This window comes from Delphinus delphis, chromosome 17 (genome assembly GCF_949987515.2).
Source record: "Delphinus delphis chromosome 17, mDelDel1.2, whole genome shotgun sequence".
In the NCBI taxonomy this organism is placed as follows: domain Eukaryota; kingdom Metazoa; phylum Chordata; class Mammalia; order Artiodactyla; family Delphinidae; genus Delphinus; species Delphinus delphis.
Window position 1 is genome coordinate 39,433,005 of NC_082699.1, and position 25,310 is coordinate 39,458,314.

A 25,310-nucleotide genomic window follows, 5' to 3' on the forward strand; every position below is an offset into this window, starting at 1 on the left:
TCTAAAAATGGCTCCTCCCCCAAACCTTCCATGCCCTGATTCCTGCCTGTGAATATGATGAGATTTCATCCCTGTGATTATGTTGTGTTGTACGGCAGCAGTCCCCAACCTTTTTGACACCAGGGACAGGTTTCCTTGAAGACAGTTTTTCCACGGAAGTGGGGTGGATGGGTCAGGCAGTAATGCAAGGGGCAGATGAAGCATCGCTCGCTCGCCCGCCGCTCAACTCTTGCCGTGCAGCCCAGTTCCTAACAGGCCGTGGACCAGTACTGGTCCGTGGCCCGGGGGTCGGGGACCCCGGTTATACGGCATAGTTGACCTTAAGTAGGAAGGTTAGCTGGTGGGCCTGATCTAACCGTATGAGCCCCTAAAAGTGAGCAGCTTTGTGCAGCTGGTACAGAAGGGAAGTCAGAGATATTTGCAGCATGAGAAGGCTTTGGTGCCTTGTTGCTGGATTGAAGTTAGGAGGAAATGAATTCTGCCAGCAACCAGTGAGCTTGTAAAAACTCTACAAGCCCCAGTTGATGCTTTGATTTTAGCTTAAGGAGACCCTGAACAGAGAATCCAGCCATACTGTGCTGGGTTTGTGAGCCAATGAATCTGTGTTATTTTAAGCCACTACATTTGTGGTCATTTGTCATGCAACAGTTGAAAAATAATACACCCACCTCTATCTCTCTATTTTCAACCATAGCAACATTGGCATACATGTCTTTCCTCATTTATTTAAAATTGATGACATAGCTTCATGAAAAGAAGGAAGAGGCATCAGATATATCAGTTTTAAGTTAACCACTATATTAATCTATGACAGTGTGCTTTGAATAATAAATCCATTCCTTTTGGTGATTAAAGGAGCCTCAGTTCTTTAATAGTGAGTACAAAGAGGGTAGGGGATGGGACTTCTTTGAAATGGAGAGCTAAAATTTTCTTGGCATTGGTCAGTGTCAAAAATTTATTTTTTGAATGATCCTTTTTTGGCTTTTGAAAGTGCTTCCTCTCCATAGCACTTTCCCCTCATAACACTTAACGTGATTAAATTTTAGAAAATGAGACCTTTCTTCTGTTATATGTTTTCTTTTGCAACTGCCAAATGAAAAATATGGTACTTCAAAGACACTGAGTTTCAGATTTAGGGCTATCTCTCTTACTGGGCTTTGTTTAGGGTCACATGCTGGCACCAGTTTGAAGTAAACGATTTTAAAAATCTTCCTTAGAAGTTTTAAAGTATGGCTGTCCAGCTTTATGAGTTATCAGTATATTTCTTCTTAACTCATAAAGGGAGTACAGGGATGAACCAAACTTTATTATTATAAAAGCAACATATGTACATCATAAAAAACTTGAAACCAGCAAAAATCAAATAATAAGTTCACATTCCCACCACTTGGAAATCACTCAGCATTGTTTATATCTTGGTGCATATTCTTTTGGACCTTTTTCTGTTGTGAATATGTGTGTGTATACATGTATGTATTTGTGGTATATGTATGTATATATATGTATATATTTTTTAAACAAGATGAGATATATTGCACATACTGTTTTATATGCTGCTTTCCTTATTTAGAAGCCCCTGCCTTTCTATTTCAGTAACTTTTTTATCTTTTCTAATACCCAGCCCATATTAGAATTTCCTGTGTTGACCCCAAAATACCCTCTATAACTGGTTTATCCAAACCAGTATTTAATCCAGGACTACATATTGCATCTGGTTGTTACGTTCCGTAACTCTCTTTAAATATAACATAGTCCCTTTTTTTTTTTTTTTTTCTTTTGCGGTAAGTGGTCCTCTCACTGTTGTGGCCTCTCCCATTGCGGAGCACAGGCTCCGGACGCGCAGGCTCAGTGGCCATGGCTCACGTGCCTAGCTGCTCCGCGGCATGTGGGATCTTCCCGGACTGGGGCACGAACCCATGTCCCCTGCATCGGCAGGCGGACTCTCAACCACTGCGCCACCAGGGAAGCCCAGTCCCTTTTTTTTAATGACAGTTGGCTTGTTGAAGGGACCAAGTCAGTCGTCCTACAGAATGTCCCAACTTCTGGATTTCTCCTATTGCTTCCCTGTGGTGTTATTTAACTTTTCTCTCTGTCTTCTGTGTTTATGTAATCTGGAAGATACCTGTAAAGGCTTGATGGATTCAAGATAAACAATTTTGCTTAGAATATATTGTTGATGATGTAGTTTTCACGTTCTGTGACTTTACAAGTTACAGGGTATTTAGTTGGCCTAACCCTAGTGAAGCTGAAATTGCTGGTTTGAAGGATGACAGTCTGATCTCTCCATTGAATAATTATGTTTTCCTCTTATGACTATAAAACAATCTGTGCGGTGTTCTGGGGCATCAAATGAACGTCCTTTTCACCATTAACAATATACCCAAGGGTTATAACTCTAGTTGACAGCCTTTGCCTAATTTAGGGTTTATAAAATTAGGGTTTTCTATTTTCATTAGCTTCATTCTTCAAAAGTAAAATCTTTATTAACCAGGTTCTTTGGTTACCTTTAAATTCAGTTACTATTAGAAAGTTAGGACAAATGCTTAATTTCACTTTAATTACCAATTTCTTTGTAAGAGATTGTTTTAATAGCTGTCTCACACAGTGATAAAAAGCATTTTCTGGTGTTCTCCTTTTTAAGCATCTTTCTGTACTTAGAGATTTTCATTGATTCAATAGGGCTAAAATACATTATCATCATTATTCTTTTTCTTGCTTAAATTTTTACAGCATTGGTCGATAGGAGTGCTTTCAGACTGGCTCCCGAGTTCTTTTGACACATCTTCATTAATCTTTGAAAGTGTTTTGTTTTCTGGCTCAACAGGAAGAGCAGGCTCACCTTGTATATTCCAATGAAAGATTTGCAATTAGCCTTTTCTCTCTGGAGCTTTGATTCCCTTTAGTATAAAATAGTATTAGAAAATCTGGTGTGGATGCCAGGGGTATAGATGACTTCTTGTTAAGTCAGGAAGTGCCCGTGAGAGAATATTTTAAGTTGCCATGTACTCTTCTAAAATTTCATTAGGATTCATTGTTAGAAATTTAATAGCACACTCACAGAATTTATTTCAGTGCTAATAGACTAGGTCTAGAAATTTCTTGCTTTTTAGAGTGAAAGTGTGTTTCGTATACAGCATTATTTAAAATAGAGACCTTCTAAAAGGATTGCTTTCTTGACTATGTGATGCATTAGTCATTGCTGTATAACAGATCAACCCAAAACTTAATAGCTTAAAACAACAAACATTATCTCTCACAATTTCTGAGGGTCAGGAATCCAGAGTGGCTTATCTGTGTGCTTCTAGCTAAGGGTTTCTTGTGAGGTTGAGTCAGTAGTTGGTTGGGGCTACAGTCATCTGAAGGCTTGACTGGCCTGGATCATTTTTACTTAGTTCACTTCATGTGGCTTTTGCAAGAAGCCTCAGTTCCTTGCTGGCTGTTGGCCTAGAAGGCCTTAGTTTCTCATCACATGGACCTCTGCAGAGGGCTGCTCACAGCTTGGTTGCTGGCTTCCTTTAGAGTGAATGATCCAAGAGAGACTGGAGTGAATGTGTCATAGTGGAAGCCAGCTACCTTTAATAACCTAATATCTGAAATGATAGGACATCACTCTGCCATATTCTGTTGGTCATGCAGACTAATCGTGGCACAACATGGGAAGTGGCTACACAGAGTGTTAATACCAGGAGGCAGGGACCGTTATGAACCATCTTGGAGGCTGGCTGTCACCTACAATGAACTTTAATATTCATTTCATTTAATCCCTAGATCTTTCTCCATCAGAAGTTCAAAGAGAAAGACTAGGCAACTTTATCATGTAAAAATAACAGCAATTAAAGAATAATAAGACTCCCTGTCAAATAAATTATTTTAAAAATCTTAGAATTGTAAGGAAATTGCCTTATTTAATTATAATTCAGTTGCCTTATTAACTTGCCTTGTTTAATGCTACAATATATCCTGGGTAGCTGGAGCAGGAGTTAGGTAGAAATATTAATCTGATATATTCTGTTAAAGTGTATCTTTTAGCAATTGAAACATCTAAGCAAGTAGCTTTTTCTTTATGTGTTTGTTTTGCATTGTTTATTGGTATATATTTTCCTTTTTTTTGTTTGTTTTTTTGGCCGTGTGTGTGTGGCATGTGGGATCTTAGTTGCCCACCAGGGATTGAACCCGTGCCCCCTGCAGTGGAAGCACTGAGTCTTAACCACTGGACCTTAAGGAAGTCCCATATTGGTATATATTTTATACTGCAAAATATATTTGAATGCCATGAAAGAGTACGCTGTCTTTTTTATTTATCAGCTTTGGTTTATATATGATTGCCTAGAAAAGTGCAAAAAGATATTAGTCATTCCATTATATTATGATTATTAGTTGTGTTCTTAATGACGTTTTGTGATACTCGTTCCTTAATATTAGAAGTAGAAAGCAGGATTATAAAATAGCTCCTGTTTGTTCAAACTAAAGGATGTAGGTATATTAGAAAATTCAAGAAAATTTCAGGAAATAGCACTGTGCATATAGTAGTGGGGGGAAATCAGAGGCAGATGACTCCCTTTGATCAGACTATCACCAAAATGGGCTAACCTGAGTCCAATCTTCATGTATAAACAATATAGAAATTGCTCTTGGTCCCCACTGATCTTCTCATCTACAAATATATCCCTGAGAATCACTTTCAGTGGACACATGTTTATATTTGAAGAGCAAAGAAAATATATCTGATTAAAAGTCTATACTAAGTTTAATCTTTGGCCTAAAAAGGGTAACTGTGCACATCGGTGATTCATAAAAGGCTAAGATGCAAGGAATGCACATGTCCCAGAGTTAACAAAAAATAATGGTAACACATGGTGCTGGGTCTGTAATAATGATATTGGTATACTCTGGATGCTTGTGGAAGTATAAAGTTTTTCAATTTTAGATGCCAGTTTTTCCCAGGAGTTTCATTGTATTCCAAGGAAGTAATTCAAAAAAGAAGGAAAGAGTTCACTGCTTCAATTTATTTATTATAGTATTATTTGTAATATTATGAAAAATTAGAAAACAACCTAAATTTAAGGGAATGGTTAGGTAAATTGTAATATGTCAATGCAAGGGAACATATAGCCATTAGAAGTTATACTGATATTGCATAGGTGTTTTTCAACTTTCACACATTATACATTGGATTGACATGCCAAGCTGTTTTTCACATCTAATCTAAATCAATGTTTCTCAAACTTCAGTTATATATATTTAAAACTTAATAATCATGGATTCCATGTTGATTTAAATAATTTGAATGATAATGCTACTTAAATATAAAGCATTAAACTATGTTATTAAGCTCCTTATGTATTGAAACCAGTTTACTAATGAAGTAACAAACCAGTAAAATATTAACTAAAAACTTTAATGTGAAAAATTATATTTTGCTAACACCAAATTTCTACTCTCTGTGTATGACAAACCTACACAGTTAGGTACCGTGAGATGACTCATTTCTCATCATGTTGCTCTGTTCAGTCCATTATGAAATCTCTTTTTTTTCTTTTAGCACAGTGATCAGTGCATCATTCTGTTTTTACTTAGCAATACATCATTTAGTATTTTTTTTCTGATTAGCCCAAGCTAATTGAAGTAGTACTGTGTTACCAACTGGATTGTTAACACAAACATGGAAGTGAGTCCTGAAATCTTCTTGGCAGTAGTGAGTTACAAAGTGGTCATCCAAGTGATTCAGGTTATGTTTATACTATGATGTGTTTAAAATGAAAACACAAAAACTCAGAGTTAGCTGATCTCTGGGAATGCATCCATAGATGAAATTGGTAAAAGTAGTTGTTATTTGAATTGCTGGTTTGTGCTGCTGTCTGCTAGACTCTGCTGCTGGGGAGGAAAAAGTGAGTCTCATTGGATTTTGTCACATCCCACTAGTAGCCTTCTGGTTCTCACTACCACCAGGCATGGATGGTGTGGGGAAGAGCAAGAGTAGCACAAGTGTTCAGGACTGTGGCCGTGAGGATGCTTGTTCACGTGTAGAGAATAACTGGCAGAGACCCTACTCAGCTGCAATGACTAGAGGTTTCCTTCATCCCTTCTCCAGACAGTGCTTCTGGTGCAGAGTTTTATAGGTTTCACTGCACTAAGCTGTGTGTTGGGTAGGGGTAGTGAGTGAGTCTTTGGAATGAGGATTGCCAGGTTCACCTTCCCAAATCTAGGCTGATAGAGTGGTTGGCAGAGTCCTGACTTGAGAATAGACATCTTCTCCTTCGTACTTTCTGACTTATGACATGTGAATATCTTGTTTTGTCTTTTAGAAAGCTAACTTTCACAACAATTTTTCATAAATAATATTGCATGAAAGTAGGTGGCCTTTAGAATACATGATGTTCACTAAATGGTATTGCAGCAATCAAATCTGGAAAAGAAATACTTATTGCACACATAGTAAAATAAATTCCAATTGGATTAAAGAATTAAAAGTTAACAGTGAAACCAATGATCACTATACAAAAACATTGGTTCCTGTTTTGTTGTTGTTGTTGTTGTTGTTTTTGCGGTACCCGGGCCTCTCACTGTTGTGGCCTCTCCCGTTGCGGAGCACAGGCTCCAGACGCGCAGGCTCAGCGGCCACGGCTCACGGGCCTAGCCCCTCTGCGGCATGTGGGATCTTCCCGGACCGGGGCACGAACCCGTGTCCCCTGCATCGGCAGGCGGACTCTCAACCACTGCGCCACCAGGGAAGCCCTGGTTCCTGTTTTTAAAAAATGTTTTTAATAGATAAAGCCAGAAACAATGTAAGTGTATAACAATAGGAACTGGTTAGATTATGATAAACCTGTACAGTTATGTGCCATGACCATTCAATATTCTTGAAGTATATTGACATATATACTATGGAAAGATGCTCATAATATATTGTTAAGTAAAACTAGTTCATTACAGAGTTGTAAAAGAGATAAGATCTAATACTGTTTACTAGGTTCTGGACACTGTACTAAGTTTTTTCCAGCTTTTATTTCATTTTATCTTCATGTTTTTAATTTATGTATATATATTCAATTACATATACATTCATAGAACACAGGTTATTTTCTAATACGTTTTAGAAGTTTTATTGAGATGTAATTGGCATAGAATAAACTTGTACATATTTAAAATGTAGAAGTTGATAATTTTAGACACTTAGACACACTTGTGAAACCATCAACAAAATCAGTATAATACACATTATCATACCCAAAAGTTTCGTTGTGCTCCTTGGTAACCTCTCCCTTTTTCCTCTTCTTACCCCACCTCTATTGCTGTAGAAAATCAGGAAAGATCAGGAAACCAGTGATCTGCTTTCTGTCACTATAAATTAGTTTTCATTTTCTAGAATTTTATATAAATGGAGTCATATAGCATATACTTTTTCGGTTCTTTTTTTCCTCCACTCAGCATAATTATTTTGAGATTCATATATGTTGGGTGTATCAATAGTTCATTTCTTTTTATTGCTGAGTAGTATCCTATTGTATGGCTATACCACATTTAAAAAATTTTTTTTAAATTTATTTAATTAATTTTTTTGGCCATGCCGCGTGGCTTGTGGGATTCTAGTTCCCCAGCCAGGGATTGAACCCGCACCCTCGGCAATGAAAGCATGGAGTCCCAAACCATGGGACCACCAGGGAATTCCCTGTACCACAATTTGACTGAACTAAATTACACGCAAGAATTTTGTCTCCATTAGGAGAATTATGCAGCAATTTTCATGAAGTTTTTTAAGCAATAGCACCTTTGTTTTTTGTGTGGGAAATAGCCATTGGGTTTATGAGATCCAGATTTAATTATTGTTGGGAAGGGAGTCCATTGTGGTGTGAGGATATGCATGGGAGACAACAGGCTCTCAATGAAAACTGATAGAGGAGAAACTTAGGAGGAGCCTGCAAAGACATTGTGTTTGATTCTGGAGATTTTCAAAGCTCTCTGGATCTGTCACATAAAGGACTACTGTAATGTTAATTCTGGGTAACCTGCTGATTGAAAAAAGTATTAAACTAGATATCAGAAGATATGCATTGTAATCCTAGTTGTGTAACCTACTAGCTATATGACTTCATTAAGTCATCACCTCTCTGAACTTCATATTCCTTTTATATAAGGATTAGTATAAGAACTGTGGATCTGCCAGGCCTGCTAGTTATGTAGTGCACATTGTGCTCTAGAGAGGCATAGCCATCTTGTTAAGGGAAGGGAGGGTGGGGGCTGAACTCCAGAGTACTCTGCAGCAAGCTGTGTGTTGTAGCATGAGGCTGTATCTGCCCAGAGCAGGGATGCCTTTTTCAACTTCTCACAGAGGCCCATCTATTCATCAAGCAGACACAGCAGCACTAAGTCTTCCTGGGTGGGAGGTAAGGTAAGGGTGAAACACTATTAATTTGTTCAAAGATGCTGTATAGGTAATGGTGGCTTTGTCCATGCCTACCTCACAGGATATGGAGAACAACAGTGTGTGGAAGTGCCTTGAAAAGTATAGTGTTAACACAAATATAATATCTTGCTCTTTTGCTGTTCATCTGTGGTTTATTTTAGGGTAGATACGACAAGAATTGAATACTCCATTCCTTTAAGAGAAAACTGGGCACTACCATATTTTGCATGCCAAGTTGCTGCACTTACAGGCTATTTAAAAAGCAACTTAAATTCTTATGGAGAGGTAAGATACAAATTTATTTGTCACAATTCTGATGTATTGCAAATGTGGTACATTATTTTAAAGCTATTCATATTAAGAGTTAAATTATATTCAGTGAAACCTGAACCATACCGTAAAGGATATAGTTAGGTAGACTTGTTATAACTGTTATTCTGTAATCTGATTGACAGTAAATTATATTTATGAGAAAGGAGATGTTATATTGTTTTAGTGCAGTTACTTGACAAATATATGAAGAATATCTTATTTTGAAAATTAATCTGTCTCGTTATTTTACCATTTCTCTCACTTCTGGAACATTGATGGCCTTTAATCATCACAAGTTGAAGAATATTAATGAAGATATAAAGAGTGACTACAAGGGACAACAATGGTAGCACTGCATATTTTGTTTGCCCGTATGTTGTCTGTGACTGAGGTGTAGGTAAGCTAGTGAGCTTCAGGAGACTATCCTGGATAGTTTAGATTCTTAGTGTTGTGCTGTTGTTGTTGTTGCCATAAGCCCTTTCAGCAGTCAAGTGAAGCTCAGAGACTCTGTATCAGAATAATGATTTTAAATGCATAAAATAAAATAAATGTGATTATAAAAGGCAACCAATTACACTGAAATTGACTTAAATGTAGCAATCCTTTGACAGTCTGTCTGCCTGTCTTAGGTTAAGAATTCCTGGCTAGAAAAAGGGACTGTAGGGACCTGGTTGGCCAGGAAATTATATTTACTTATGGTTCCTTTTTGAAATCTCTGAAAAATGTTCTTTCCTCCTTTCAGTGATGTCAGATGTCCTGAGCATAGTAAACTTTATTTCATTTTTTATAACACTAGTATTTCCTTTCTTATCTAAAATAATAAGAACACATGTCAGATTTGTAATTTTCCTTTTGTTGGTTTTGTATAAACAGCTTTCTGAGAAAGAATATTTTCTATAATAGGGAGTATTTGCGTGTTTTCCTGTTAGATTGTGTAGCTGTCTCTTAGGAAAGAATAGTTCTTCAGTTTTTTGTTTTGTTTTGTTTTTTTGTGGTTCGCGGACCTCTCACTGTTGTGGCCTCTCCCGTAGCAGCCTCTCCCGTTGCGGAGCACAGGCTCTTTTATTTTATTTTACTTTTGGCCATACCGCCCAGCACGTGGGATCTCAGTTCCCCGACCAGGGATCGAACCCGTGCCCCCTGCAGTGGAAGCATGGAGTTCTAACCACTGGACCGCCAGGGAATTCCCTTTCAAATATCTTTTTAATAAAACTATTATTCTTATTTATTTTAAAAGGAGTTTTGGAAAAGGTAGAATGAAATGTAAACTTATTTTTTCCCTTCTATACTATATTTTATATTTTTCTGAATAACTTATTTTTATTGCCGTGTTATGTATTCTTTCTAGTAGTTTTTTAAATTCTAACTTTTTTAAATTAAAAAAGTAATACAGGGGATTCCCTGGTGGTGCAGTGGTTAAGAATCCGCCTGCCAATGCAGGAGACACGGGTTTGATCCCTGGTCTCGGAAGATCCCACATGCCGCGGAGCAACTAAGCCCATGCACCACAACTACTGAGCCCACACACCGCAACTACTGGAGCCTGCACACCTAGAGCCCGTGCTCCGCAACAAGAGAAGCATCCACAATGAGAAGCCTGTGCAACACAACAAAGAGTAGCCCCCACTCGCTGCAACTAGAGAAAAAGCCTGTGTGCAACAACGAAGACCCAATGTAGCCAAAATATATATATATAAATAAATAAATTTTTTTAAAAGTAATACATCTACATTGTACAGATGGTAAAAAAAAAAATTCAGTCATTGCAAATGGATAGATATACAGTGAAAAGTATATTTCCATTCAATTTACTGTTGTTTACCAAGGACCTGGTGCTTTTTGAAGGGATCCAAAAATAGCTTATACTCCTATTTTAGTTTATATTTTGTTTCTCCTTTTTTGTTTAACCACAATTATTTTTCTCTGTTTTGAAAGTATTCCATAATATTCTCTCTTCTTCCCTCCCTTCCTCTCTCTCTTTTTTCCTCTCTTCATATTAAGGTAAAGGAGGAGAATTGTCCTTATCAGTTATTTGATTATTTGTAACTAACCACTCATCTGGTATTCAAGAGTACACAGCAAGAGCAAAATATCTATGAAAATATTAAAGGGGTAACAATATTAAGGATTCTATAAAAACTTGGTAGTAAAAAAAAGCAAGTTTACTGTATTCTTAACCCTTCAGCTTAAAACTCAATTTTTTAAAAAGCAAAACTGCTCTTTCTGCCTATGCTGCTGCCATGCTGCCCGTTAAAAATCTCATGGCACAGGGTGGGCAAAGAAAAGAAGTAGGTCCTAAAGTTTACTCTTGACTATACCCATTCTGTAGAAGATGAAGTCATGGATGCTGCCAACTTTGAGCAGTTTCTTCAGGGGAGAAAGTGAATGGAATAGCTATGAATCTTGGTGGAGGTGCTGTAACAATTGAAAGAAGCAAAAGCAAGATTACTGTAACTTCTGAGGTGCCTTTTTCCAAAAGGTATTTGAAATATCTCACCAAAAAATATTTGAAGAAGAATAATCTGTGATTGGTTATGCGTAGTTGCTAACAACAAAGAAAGTTATGAATTGCGTTACTTCCAGCTTAATCAAGATGAAGAAGAGGAGGAAGATGAGGAATAAAAATTATCTGGTATATTTTGTATGAGTTCTTGAATAAAACTTAGGAACCAAAAAATATATCTATATAAAAAGCAAAACTGTCCAATCCTTCAGTTATGTTTGCTTCCCCTTGAACTTACCCTGTACACACATGCCTTTGTGTGTGTGTGTGTTGAAATCTAAAGAAGGTTTGTACCTGAATTAATAGTATTGTATCAGTGACAATTTACTGGTTTTTTTGGGGTTTTTTTTTTTGCGGTATGCGGGCCTCTCACTGTTGTGACCTCTCCTGTTGCGGAGCACAGGCTCCGGACACGCAGGCTTAGCGGCCATGGCTCACGGGCCCAGCCGCTCCGCGGCATATGGGATCTTCCCAGACCGGGGCACGAACCTGTGTCCCCTGCATCGGCAGGCGGACTCGCAACCACTGCGCCACCAGGGAAGCCCAATTTCCTGGTTTTGACAGTGTATAATGGTCGTGTAAGATATTGTCATTGAGGGAAGCTGGGTGAGGCAGTCCATGGGAATTATTCTTCTTTTTTGGCTGTGTTGGGTCTTTGTTGCTGTGCACAGGCTTTCTCTAGTTGAGGCGAGAGGGGGCTACTCTTGATTGCGGTGTGCCGGCTTCTCATTGCGGTGGCTTCTCTTGTTATGGAGCATGGGCTCAAGGCGTGCGGGCTTCAGTAATTGTGGCACGCTGGCTCAGTAGTTGTGGCTCGCAGGCTCTAGAGCGCAGGCTCAGTAGTTATGGCACATGGGCTTAGTTGCTCCGTGGCATGTGGGATCTTCCCAGACCAGGGATTGAACTTGTGTCTCCTGCATTGGCAGGTGGATTCTTAACTACCACACCACCAGGGAAGTCCCATGGGAATTCTTTGTACTGTTTTTGTAACTTCATGTGAACTAATTAAAACTAAATATATATATGTATTTTTTATTATAACTTTTTTACATGCATTCCTTTTCTGGGGGGAAGGGTGTATAATTGTATGAATTTTTATCATGTGTAGTTTCAAGTAACCATTACCATAATCAAGATGTGTATGTATATATACACACACACTATACGTCACTTATGTTACCCCTTAATAGTCATATCTTTCCCTCAGCCCTAACCTCTGGCAACCATAGATTTGTTCTCTGTCACTGTAATTTTGTCACTTTGAAGGGTTATGTAAATGGAATTCTGTAGTATGTTATCCTTCAAGATTGACTTTTTTCATAAAGCCTAATGCCATAAACACCTATCCAAGTGATGTTGCATGTACCAGTAATTTGCTCCTTTTTGTTACTGAGTAGTAGTATAGGAACATGGATATTTTAATCATATATTTTGTACTTTGCTTTCCACTCTTGAGACTAGGTCTCATGGTCCCAGTTGCATCAGGATATCCAAGCTCAGATCTTTTGTGCAGTTACCTGGAGCCATCCAGAGATATCTGTGGTTGATTACCGAAACCCATTTAATGTTACTTAAGTAATATATATAAAAAAGCTGACAATAAAGGCATAGTTGACAACGAAGTGAGAAAGGTAAGGGGTAGACAAGAGTGCATAGAATTTTGAAAATGTCCAGAGAAAGGAGAAACTTAGGTCATTCTCCAGATTGTGTTTGACATGTGTTCCTATTACTATTATTATTTTTAATTTGGCGACACCGTACGGCATGCGGGATCTTAGTTCCCTGACCAGGGGTCCAGCCTGGGCCCTGCCAGTGAAAGCGCCGAGTCCTAACCACTGGACCACCAGGGAATTCCCTCTATCATATTTTCACCGCATGTTCTTAGAGTAGTTTGAGAATAAACCTTTGGAATTGGCAATTTGTTTCATTATACTGTAGCTTTTCGCTAGCATCCCCAAAGTAATCTCTAAGTGGCCAGTAGGTTACTTAAGCTGAATCTAGATCTGACCCTTCATTGATTTCTGGAGCTGGTTTTTCTGAGGATAATGGTTTTAGGCCTGGTTATTACAGTTCTGTTGTTCCACATGAGAAGATTTCCAGAACACTTTCTCTTACAGCTATGGTGATAGATAGAGCAGAAGCTTATGTTATTCTATTAGTGCTGAGCCCTTCTGGGCCTTGCCCTTGATATGTGATCAACTGGTGGAATTTTTCCATCTCTTTCATTTTGTTATCTGGTCTTAATCTTATTCAGGATGCTGAAAAATTCTTACATCTGCTGATGGTCTGAGGTATCTCTGACTCTGGAATTTATCATTGAGTATAGTCAGCTGAGTCTGAAAGATTTAGTTTTGGAGAACACAGTTCTTATCTTAGGTTTCTTGACTTGACTCTTATTGTCCTTTCATTGTTCTTATCAGAACCAATTGTTTTGACACTATGGCTGATGGAGGAATTAGGAATAAAAAGGTAGGTCCCTAGAAGAAGTTGAGACTGTTGCTAGAAATATGCTAAGACTTGGTTTCTCACTAAGGGATCACTTGGGAGATGACATTTGGAGGGACAGAATAGACTTTAGCCAGGCATATTTCAGGCAAGGGCAGTGAAATCCTTGTGTTTAGTACTTTAGCAGATGAAAACAGCTGAGAGTTTTATATGGTTGACAGTATAAACTTTGGGAAAAGGTAAGGCCACACTGTGCTGAAAGGAAATGAAAAAAGAAATGGACTTTTTTCCATGGGGTGTGGAATGGGCTGAGACATAAATAGACTAGTCACATGGAAGCTCTTAGGAAAATATGAAGCACCAGGGAAGTGAAAATGTTATAGAGTGAAAGGAGTTACTTCCACTGTAACTAAAGCCGAGCAGTCAAGTCTAGTAAAAGCCACCATTTAAAAATATTTATTCCTTTATCTCTTTTGGGGTGAAAGAAAATTGTACTGAATTTTCTTTTTTTCTTTGTCTTCCTGAAGTTCTCAGTATAATGTTGAACATTGAAGGGCAAGTGGTTGATTTCTCTTTAGAGTGCTTGATTTACGATCTTATTGTTTATGTAAGGATTTAATAATTATGTGATTTAAAAACAAAGTTTCAAAAATTGTATAGCCTTAAAGTGGAAGCAGTAACAGAGCTGCAATATTTGAGCTAACAACCTCACAGATTTTTATAGTAATGAAGCTGTTGATATTTAGTTTCTTTCTTTGTTTTCCCTAGAGGTTTTGCTACTTGTTGATGAGTGCTTCAACTTACACATTTATGATGATGTGGGAGTACAGCCACTACCTCTTGTTTCTTCAAGCAATATCTCTCTTCTTGCTAGATAGTTTTTCACTGGAGCAAAGTGAAAAGGTATTATGGCATTTCAAAATTATTATTTTAAATCTAGAGAATAAATGTCTTTATAGGGTTGTATAAAACCACTTAGCTTTTAAGCTTAATTTGAAATGTTTTAATAGGCTCTGATTTATACTTCTACTCAAAAGGTTGCTAAACTTATTCTCCCCTAGTCCTTTTAGAAGCACTTTGAAATTCCCTTAAACATGGTCTGCTTAACCAGAGTCACCCCTGTGCTTCCTCTCTATTTCTAGCTACTTCTCCATCTTCCCTTTCTGTTTCTTTAAAAAAAGAAAAAGGTGAAATATAGGAATGTACAAAAGAGTATATGCATGCTGTATATACAATGTATAGAAAAAATATGAGTATTTGAACACCCAGGCCAAGATATGGAGCATATGAACACTAGAAGCCCCTTTTTCTCAGTCACATCCTGCTCCCTCTCCATCAGAGGCTAACTGTCCTGAATTTTGTTAATCCTTTCCTTCTTTTTCTTTGTTTTTTTACCACCTCTCTGTGTATTCCTAAAACTATGTTGTCAAATAATGTATTGTTTACTTTTGCCTGATTTGCTTCTGAGATTCATCCCTGGTGATGTACAGAGCTATATTTCATTCATTTTTATTTACTGATGTATTCTATTGCTGATGAACATTTCAGGTTTTTTCCAGTTTATTGTTCATATGACCAATGCTGCTGTAACATTTTTATACATGTCACCTGGCACAGAAGTGCAAGATTTTTCTAGAATATATAGTGGAATTACAAGTCAAATTCATAGTGGAATTACAAGTCAAAGGATGTGTACATATTCAATCTAACTAAAGATACCAAGCCTTTCCCCAGAATGGTTATATCAATTTATACTTGTCAGCAGTAAAGGTTCCCATAAACATTTTGTTCCTTTGTTTCTTTATCTTTTTCTCTTTTGCCCTCTCATCTTTTTTTTTATTTATAAACATGTATTAAGTATTTAATATGTTGTCTAAGCCAGAAATTTGGGAATCTTCTTGCTCTTCTCTTCCTTTTCTTCAGATGGTCCAGAATTCTGATGAGTACCAACATTTAGGTTATTTCAATAGAGAGAATTTAATATAAACAATCATTAACCAAGTATAAAGTTGTTAACTTGTTAAATGAAAAGGTAATAAGTACCTGAAAGTATTATAGAGGTAGCAACTTCAGGAAGCAGCTACCTCCCCTAGAGCTGAGGGCTGAAAGGAAGAATTTGGAATTATTAAAACGTAGAAGCTTAGAGGAGGGAACCCCGTGGAGCTGAAACAGACTTCTGAGGAAGGGCCACTGCTCAGCTTTGCTGGTATCTCTGAACTGGGGAGAAGGGCTCTGTGGAAATGGGACCCAGACTTCTGAGAATGGTACTCTGGCCAGCTGATTCTGCCATCTCTGGGGTAAGAAGATGTGATACAGCTCGTTCTTCAAGTGTTAGGGAAACTGCAGCTGCATCCAGCTGCCTTAACAGGAAGGAATTAACTCTGTTGGAGTGAAGAAGCATTGCTGAGGTGATCCTCCCAGGAGCTGCAGGCTGCAGTAAGGAACACGCCCCTGCTCTCTCCTCCAACTCTTATTATCTCTCGCTAACATGGATTGGCAGAGATTAATAGAGAGCCAAATGAAAAAGCAGAAATGTAGACTGAAGAAGCCGGCCCCAGCATTATGAGGCCAGGATAGAGGGATAGGTTTGGAGCTAAGAGAACCAGCAGCCAAGATGAAAAAATAGAACATTACCAGCACCCAGAAGATCCCATAATGCCCTCTCTTGTCATTGCTTCAGCCTCCCGACAGTGAGGTATCTTTTTAAAAAATGGCTCTGGCCTTTTTGGGATTTTTTTTCTTTTGGTTTTTTTTTCTTTTTTTAACTTTTAACACTCTGCCTTTTGATTCCTCCCCCTCCCCCCAACTAGTGTCTATATTTTGTCTTAGTTCTCCCCTTTCTAAAAGGAATTTATTTTATGGCAGATTAAATTATTATACTATAGAATTTTAGAAAAGAAATATAGTAAGACATAACTTTCCTGGGAGATCTTCTATTAGGAAATTGAATTTAACTTTCTTATTGTCACTGTTAAATGGACCAAGTGCGAAATCCTTTTCTCTGGTGCTACATTTCATGGGAGTATATTTTCACCGGATAGGTTTTGGGAACTGCTGCTAATGGTTATGATTTTTGATTTATGCAGCTTGATGTTGCATAGATGGACAAGACAAACCAAGTGAAATTAAGTCAGAGCCTGGGATTAAAGAAGGTTCTTCCAGTCTGATTTAGACATCCATGGTTTCAAAGCTTTTTACTTTGCGGAGAGTTCTTTCTAAAAAGGAAGTGATAAATTAGTTACATCCCATGGCATTAAAACTACGAATTGAATGGTTGTAAATATAATACTGTCCAAAATTATAGTAGAGCATTTACTTTATAATTGTAGTCAAATCTTACGTAATGAAAATATGTACAATAAAATTCATTTAATTCTCATTCATTTTATTTTTGTCCCAACAGGTTCATGAAGTTTATAAAATCTATATATTTTCTCTCTTTCTGGGATATTTACTGCAGTTTGAGAATTCGGCTTTATTGGTATCTCCTTTATTAAGTTTTGTAATAGCCTTAATGCTTGCTAAGTGCCTTCAGGTAATTAGAATTGCCTTTTTATCATTCTTGGGGGGAATTTTTAAATTGTTAATTTTTTTAAACCTCACTTCTTTGTTCATATAATTTTCCTCCCTGCATAGCTGAATGTGAAGAAAGGAACTTTCGTGGCTAAAATAATGAAAGTGATTAATTTTTACTTGGTGTGTACTCTGACAGTGACATTGAATATTATAATGAAAGTAAGTAACTCTGTGTTTGAGATTCATGTGGTAGAGCAAATTGAATAATGAAATATACTGGGCTAAATTTTAACGAGAATAATGGGATAGCAAAGTAAGAGTTTGTACAGTAACATGTTTAGTTGAACAATAATCATACCTAGTATATTAGGTGCGAAAATAGGATTCTGAGTCTTTCCTATAGAAATACTTTTTAAAAATTACACTTTATTTTTCATTTAATTTAAAATGTCATCATTACCCAATTAACACTAAGTAATATATGGAATAAATTCAGATGAGTCAAAGACATTCAAAAGAGTGGGTAAGTTATTTAAGCCAGGTGGGATAAGGTTAAAATCTTCTTACTACCCCATTATAGTTTTATGCTTAACTATAAGGTAATGTGATTGACTATGCCAATAAATCTCCTTGCTTCATAGTTAGATCATGTATTTTTAATTCATATTTTTTGTTTTGTGGTCTTGCTGTATTTTCTAGTTCTAGTATTGGACTAAAGCATATTGCTATAAACTTAGCTAATAGTTCTTTGTTGTAACTAGTGTTTTTCTCCTTCAGATGTTTGTCCCCCACAAAGAAAATGGACATATGCTGAAATTCCTTGAAGTAAAATTTGGACTAAATATGACTAAGTAAGTTTTAGATTATGTAAGTTTACCTAACTCTATAGCACTTAGAAGATAAAGAGCAAAAATAGTCAAAGGAGGGAGTACACACCTAATTACATACCACTTAGAAAATAATTTGGGATATTACAATATCTAGAAGAAATAAGACATCAATACTTTTCTCATTTAAAAAAAAATCTCATTTAGGTCTTTTAAAATTAGATATACTTAAACCTCAATAGCATCACAGTATGTTGAGGCTACTTTCCTTGATGAGGAGTGATGATACAATCTAAGGTCAGAATAAATTAAAGATTTAAAATGAATAAAGAACCAAGGAAATTTTAACCACTAACTGCAAAATGTTATATTACAAAGAGTATGGGTGTAAATCAACTATAGTTCAATTAAAAAAAAAAAAGTTCATGATATACTCCAAATCTATACTTTAAAAAAAAAAGGGCATAGGCATTAAAAATGGGGTGGTCAGTAAGATATTTATTTCATAGCAAAGAATCTTATCTTTGGTCATAATAGTGGATTGGACCAGAAGCTGACTTTTTAAATTCAAAAATAGTGTTGTACCTTTTGTTGTTTAAATGCATTTTTTAAATCTAAAATGAAATAAATGATTTTATGTACTGATAGAGTCCATTTGCATAACAGAAAATATATATTTACCTATACATATCTCAAGTTCATATAGTAGACCGTAGAATCTTATAATCGTTTGCTGGGATTACATGGGATTTTAGATACTGTGAATGAAATTTTATGTTGTGATATATCAGTTAACCAAGTGTTTGACATTGCTTAGACACTGGAGAAGCCTTCTGAAGTGTAAATCGTATATGGCTATCTAGTAAGATAAAAGGATCCTTTAAGAGGCCATGTGCTTCATAAAGGTAGGGACCATGTCTTTTTCAGGTGTATTTGTAGGCCTGACACTCATCAGGCAACTAGTAAAAGTTGGTTGCAGACCTCCATAATTGACTGGCCTTTTCACTGATTTTCTCTTTAACCTTGGAAGACTCTAGAATGAGCCTAGCATTAAGCTCTGCTTTTGTCCAGTGTTTCTTAGTTGATGTTCTATAGTGCGCCTTTGTTCCTCATGTCAGGTACTAGGCTTCACAAGGTAATATACTGGGTATTTTAAGATTAAGACTTATTAATCTTGTCCTTAAGAATATTGCTGGCTCATTAGATAGTTTTTATACAATTAATGGCATGGGTGGTGTAAATAATAAGTGCCTTGTGTGCAAATGTGCCAATTGGATATCAGGATTTGTAATTCACCAGAATTTCAGGAGACATTTCTGTTGAGACGGAATTTTAAGAATCAGTAAAGAGGGCTTCCCTGGTGGCGCAGTGGTTGAGAGTCCACCTCCTGATGCAGGGGACACGGGTTCGTGCCCCAGTCCGGGAAGATCCCACATGCCGCGGAGCGGCTAGGCCCGTGAGCCATGGCCGCTGGGCCTGCGCGTCTGGAGCCTGTACTCCGCAACGGGAGAGCCCACAACAGTGAGAGGCCCGCGTACCACACACACAAAAAAAATAAATAAAATAAAAAGATGTTAAAAAAGGGGCTTCCCTGGTGGCGCAGTGGTTAAGAATCCGCCTGCCAATGCAGGAGACACTGGTTCGAGCCCTGGCCCGGGAAGACCCCACATGCCGCAGAGCAGCTAAGCCCATGCGCCACAACTACTGAGCCTGTGCCCTAGAGCCTGCGAGCTGCAGCTACTGAAGCCCGCGCGCCTAGAGCCCCCGCTCCGCAACAACAGAAGCCACCGCAATGAGAACCCGCGCACAGCAACGAAGACCCAACGCAGCCATAAATAAATAAAGAAAAGAAAAGAAAAGAATCAGTAAAGAAGTGTTAATAAATATTTATTTAATGTGCAAGATACTGGGCCAGGTACTCTGGGGGATACAAAAATGACTACGATCTAACGCATAGCAGATTGCATTAAGCACTATAATAAAGGCATAATTAAAGTGCCATGGGAATATGGGGAAGGAAGGATTGAGACGGGGGTTATGGAAAGAATATCATTAAATTGGAATTTGAATTAGACCTTATAGAATCAGTTACTTTAGTAGGCAGATTTTTAAGACGTGCTTTCGTCCTAGGTACAAAATATTTTGATGGCAGCCTCTTTGATACAGTTGTATAGCTGTTCGGCACATTGTGAAACTTTAACCTTTTAGTTTAAACCCAGTGATTTGTGAAGCATTCTCAATCCATCCGTGAGCACTCCTGAACATCATTCCATCGCTCACCTCTTCCCCCAGGGCTAGTAATTTGAGAATTAAATGGAGGTTGAAGATGGATTGGGAGTGAGAATGCAGATAAATCTACGTATAACTAGGAGGCTTGTTGATTATATTTAGTGTGGGTTAAAAAACAAAAAGTTTATCCTGACTGTTATAGCTCAAAAAACTTACATTTCACATTTTATGATTTCTGTCTTAATAATTAGATACCTCTTTTTAAAATGGGTCCTAGTCAAGTTACATTTATCAATATAAAACAGGGCTGTCCAATAACAATATGACATTAGTTGCATACATAATTTTCTAGTAGTTGCATTAAAAAAAGTAAAAAGAAACAAGTGAATTTAATTTCAATAACGTACTTTATTTAATCCAATATATTAAAAATGTTATTTTAATGTGTAAAAAATATAAAATTATTGAGATATATTTTGTATTTTTTAAATTCCTTTTTTCTTGATTTTTTTATCTTTGAAGTCCAGGGTGTATTTTGTGCTTAAAGACTATCTCCATTTGCACTGGCCACATTTCATGTGCTATTAGCTACGTATAGCTAGTGGCTATCATACTGGACAGTGCTGTTAGAGGTTAGACAGTTGAATTTTTTTGTTATCTTCCAGGTAAAAATAGAAAGTAAAACTCCCCTAAAACTGTATTGGGTTCTAGAGATGGTCACATTGCTGGATCATAAAAATGTAGTTTTAAATTTATTAGGGCAGTTTGTTGAGGAGGGTTACTAATGCTATTATTTTCATTTATAAAGGGTATGACCTTTCTGTTGTAAGTTAACGGATTTAGGAAGTGCGTTTAGTTTTGTCTTAGTTTTTACTGAGATGGAAAAAATAATTTTAAGTTCAGTACTTTAAAACATCTGTGATTTTAATATCATGCTTTTGTTTTCTGTAGGAATTTTACAATGAATTGGCTCCTATGTCAAGAATCCCTTCAAGCACCATCTCAAGAATTTTTTTTGCGATTGACACAGTCTTCTTTATTACCTTTCTATATTTTAGTGTTAATTACTTGTTTTCTTTCTATGATTCAAGTTATTTTTAGGAGAATTAAGTAAGTACCTAGGAGAACCAATCATATTACTAACTAAAGAATTATGGAAATATAGAAAACTTATTTTTAATATCCTTCCAATATTTGTGTGTTTTAGAGTTTCTAATTGAATTCTCTCTTTATCAGTGTATAAAATATCATTATAAGTTAAGTAGATGAAATTCAAATTTAAGCTTATACATCTGAATATGTAAGATTCATATTTATTTATTTAGGCAGTGCCGGGTTTTAGTTGCGGCACATGGAATCTTTAGTTGCGGCATGCATGCGGGATCTAGTTCCCCGAGCAGGGATCGAACCCAGCCCTCCAGCATTGGGAGTGTGGAGTCTTACCCACTGGACCACCAGGGAAGTCCCTGTAATGTCCATTTTTAATGCAGGAATAATATTTAAATAATCAGTTAAACTTTTACAGACTAATTTACTCAGATTTTTTATTTACTGTAAGCATAATTTTTTCTAATTACTTGAAACTAGTAGTATAAGTGATTTCAAATTATAAAGTTTGACTATTTAAAAATATTTTTATCAAACTTGAAAGGAGGCTGTGTGTAGTAACTTAATTTTGAGAACTTAGTAATTCAAATTATTATTTAACTGTATTGATTTAACAATCATTAGTTTAGTGATAATTCATCTTGGAAAAGGAACCTATGTATCTTTTTTATTATATTTCCTGAACTTTCATGTTTAGTCTTTATTGAGGCAGTTGTCTTCAAGCTTCAATAGCCATTTTCAAAGACTTGGAGATACCTAAGTTAGGTATTTGACCAGCAGAATATACTTTCAAATTTTAAGAACTACCTATATTTTTTTAATGAAGATATTAAAGATCTTTGATTTTTCAAATATTTTCAAAGTAGTAAAAAAACACATTTCTTTCTGTAGTGGTAAGTCCCTGAAAGAAACTATTACGCTTGAAGATGGACAAATTGGAGAAAGACCAGAAATAATTTATCACGTGATTCACACTATTTTATTGGGCTCTCTTGCAATGATTATAGAAGGGTAAGTGTATATTTGAGCCATTTGTTTTTACAAAGAATTGTCCTTTCTAATGGTAGTTAATGGATACTTTCAAGAACACATTTATAAAAACACTATAAAAACTCAAAAAAACCTTAATCTAACTGGAGTTTAGAGAGGTGTTTATAGTACAGTGAACCGATATTTACTTAGTAATTTATTTGTTCAAAAACTATTGAATGTTTTCCAAGGGCCAGGCATTGTGCTAGGTGCTGGGGGTACAGCGGTGGACAAGATTCTCTAACCTTATGTGACTCATGGTCTATTGAAGGTGACAGATGCTAACCACACAAAAATAAAATTATAACTTTGATAAGCGAAGGAGAGGTAAATGGTGTTATGAGGGTGAGGGTGAGGGTTCAATATACCCTTTTCTTTGAAGTTTGACTCAGATGAGAAATAAGACATAGGAGTATGAAATGGTTCTGAGCACCCCATTTCAAAGTGGGGAGGAGGTTTCTTCATACCAACAAACAATTCTCTGGCCACCAGCTGGGTATCCTACAATTCAACTCAATTTTGACTGTCTGCCAGAAGTACCATCAGAATCTACAGGCTTGGGTTCAGTCCAACAAGACTCCCCTGCTACCTCTTCAGACACCAAGTTACAAGTCCAGGTTGTCACCTGTGTTTCTGGTGAACTGGCTATAGATCAGAGGTTCCCAAGACCCCCTCCTCAGGTTTGATTAATTTGGTAGAGCAGCTCACAGAACTCAGAGAAACATTTTACTTACTGGTTTATTATCAAAGGATATAAATCAGGAATAGCCACATGGAAGAGGTTCATAGGGCAAGGTATGGGGAAAGGGCTGGAGCTCCCATGCTCTCTCCAGGAGAGAGAAATCCCTACATGTTCACCAACTGGGAAGCTCCTGAACCCTGTACTTTTGGGGTTTTATGGAGGCTTTATTACACAGGCACGATTGATTAAATCATTGGCCATTGGTGATTGAACTCAGCCTCCAGCCTCTCCCCTCCCCAGAGGTCTGGGGGGTAGGACTGAAACTTCCAACCCTCTCATCACCTGGTTGGCTCCACTGGCAACCAGTCCCCATCCTTAGCTGCTTTCCAAAAGTCGCCTCATTAACATAATAAAAGATACATTTAAGCTCTCAGCGCTTAGGAAATTCCAAGGGTTTGGGGAGTTGTGAGCCAGAAACCCGTGGTCAAAAACCAAATATATATGAGGAATATATTTTGGTCATCTGAATGATTCTGATTCTGATAAAAGTTGCACTGGAGAACTCTTTTTCATGTGTGACCAAAAGACCTTTGAATATCTTCCACCCCAAACTGAGTTTAGTCCTTAAATTGCAGGCCTTCCCTCTTGAATGGCCAGAGCCTTGGTAAGCCTGCTGCACCTATATACACCCATGCTGCAAAAGGAAGATCCAAAATGTAAAAGCCTATAAGTGTGTGTTGAGTATTGTCACCTCACACTCACAAATCAGATAAATTGCTGCCACAAGGAGGAGCAGTTAGGGTTCTGAAGTATAGGGAGGGGAATAAAAGCAGGGAGAGGTGAAGAATATTGATACAGTATAAGGTTTAAGTTTCCTTTAATTATGAATACAGATACAGAATCACAGTCATTTTAGCAGTACCTGTGGTGCTTTCACCAACAGAAAGCATAGTTATTTTCTCATTGTACTGGTTTTTTACAGGTATCTTGAATATTGTTTATATACATCACTACTTCAAAATTATAGTAATTATTAGACCTGCATTTAATGTATTAATAAACAAGTACAAATATTGCTGTATTACAAATACAAATTTTATTATTTAATATCAGTATTTCAGTATAATTGGTTTCCTTTGTAAGCCTATGTATTTTATGCATTTAGAAATGTTTTCTTATAAGGGGTCCACAGACTTTATCAGACTGCCAAACCCATGACAAGGGGGTATCTCTATGGAAACTTGAAGTGAGAATAAGGTTCACTCTAATAGTTAGCAATCCATAGTACCTAAACAGGATGAAGAAGTGTATTAATCCATGAATATTTTAAGTGATTCAGGGTTTGATTCTCATCTTGTTGCCTAGTAGTACTAGAATTTGGAGCATGGTTTACCTTTTTCCCCTCCTTCCCCTCCTTCCTCAGTTTTATTTCTCTCTGAAAAAGAACTTTTTGTTATTCCCACCATTCTTCATTGTTGGATCCGTCATTTTAAGTTCAAGATCCCTTTTTTGAACATGTAATCTGCATTATTCTATCATTGGTCCTTGATTCTCTAATTTACTCACTAGACCTCTAAGACATGATCATCTATTCATGCAGATAACTTGCATGGTCCCCTAGGAGGTGCCAGGCACTCTACCAGGTAGGCAGTAGGGATTAGAGAGAGATGAAATCTAGTCTTTTTGAATCTTTTCAGAGTTCCTATTCTAGATACGTCAACCAAGAGCTAGAACAAAGTAAAATACTATGAGAAAGGTATACAGAGGGTGCTCTGGTCATCCAGAGGAGAGGTACTAACTCACTTGTGGAAGGTAGGTAGGGGAAATCAGCTTAAGGGAGATTTTCTAAACAGGGCCACAGTCTTGAGAGATAGAGATTGGCCAGGCTCTCAGTTTTCTCGTGTGTGTGTGTGTGTGTGTGTGTGTGTGTGTGTGTGTGTGAGCGCGTGCGTGCGTGTGTGTATAATAATCTGGGAAAAAGAAGTATTCTTTGGGAACCAATACTATGGGACGAATGTGAGGGAAATAGCGAGATATGTCCGGAAAAATAAGCAGGGAACAGATCAAATGTTTTAAGCAGAAGTTTGATATGATCAACTTTACTCTTTTATGGAAAATCTCTCGGGCAGCAATGATTGAGAAAGATTTGAGGAAAACAAGATTAGAGGAAGATAAACCAGTTAAGAAGGTATCATAGTAGAATCTAGAAGTGAGTAGCGATGGAGATGGAGTAAAGGGGCCAAAACTAAGATATTT

General features: G+C 37.1%; 1 protein-coding gene and 1 pseudogene across 1 annotated transcript in view; both read left to right on the forward strand.

Moving 5' to 3' along the window:
- Positions 1-25,310, forward strand: part of DPY19L4 (dpy-19 like 4) — a 62,872-nt gene that overhangs the window by 19,880 nt on the left and 17,682 nt on the right. The window contains exons 7-13 of the mRNA XM_059994919.1: positions 8,566-8,689; positions 14,433-14,567; positions 17,068-17,199; positions 17,301-17,399; positions 17,958-18,031; positions 21,188-21,346; positions 22,235-22,354. Coding sequence (XP_059850902.1) covers positions 8,566-8,689; positions 14,433-14,567; positions 17,068-17,199; positions 17,301-17,399; positions 17,958-18,031; positions 21,188-21,346; positions 22,235-22,354 — 843 coding nt within the window. The remainder of the gene's footprint in view (positions 1-8,565; positions 8,690-14,432; positions 14,568-17,067; positions 17,200-17,300; positions 17,400-17,957; positions 18,032-21,187; positions 21,347-22,234; positions 22,355-25,310) is intronic.
- Positions 10,957-11,865, forward strand: LOC132440249 (large ribosomal subunit protein eL22 pseudogene; annotated as a pseudogene).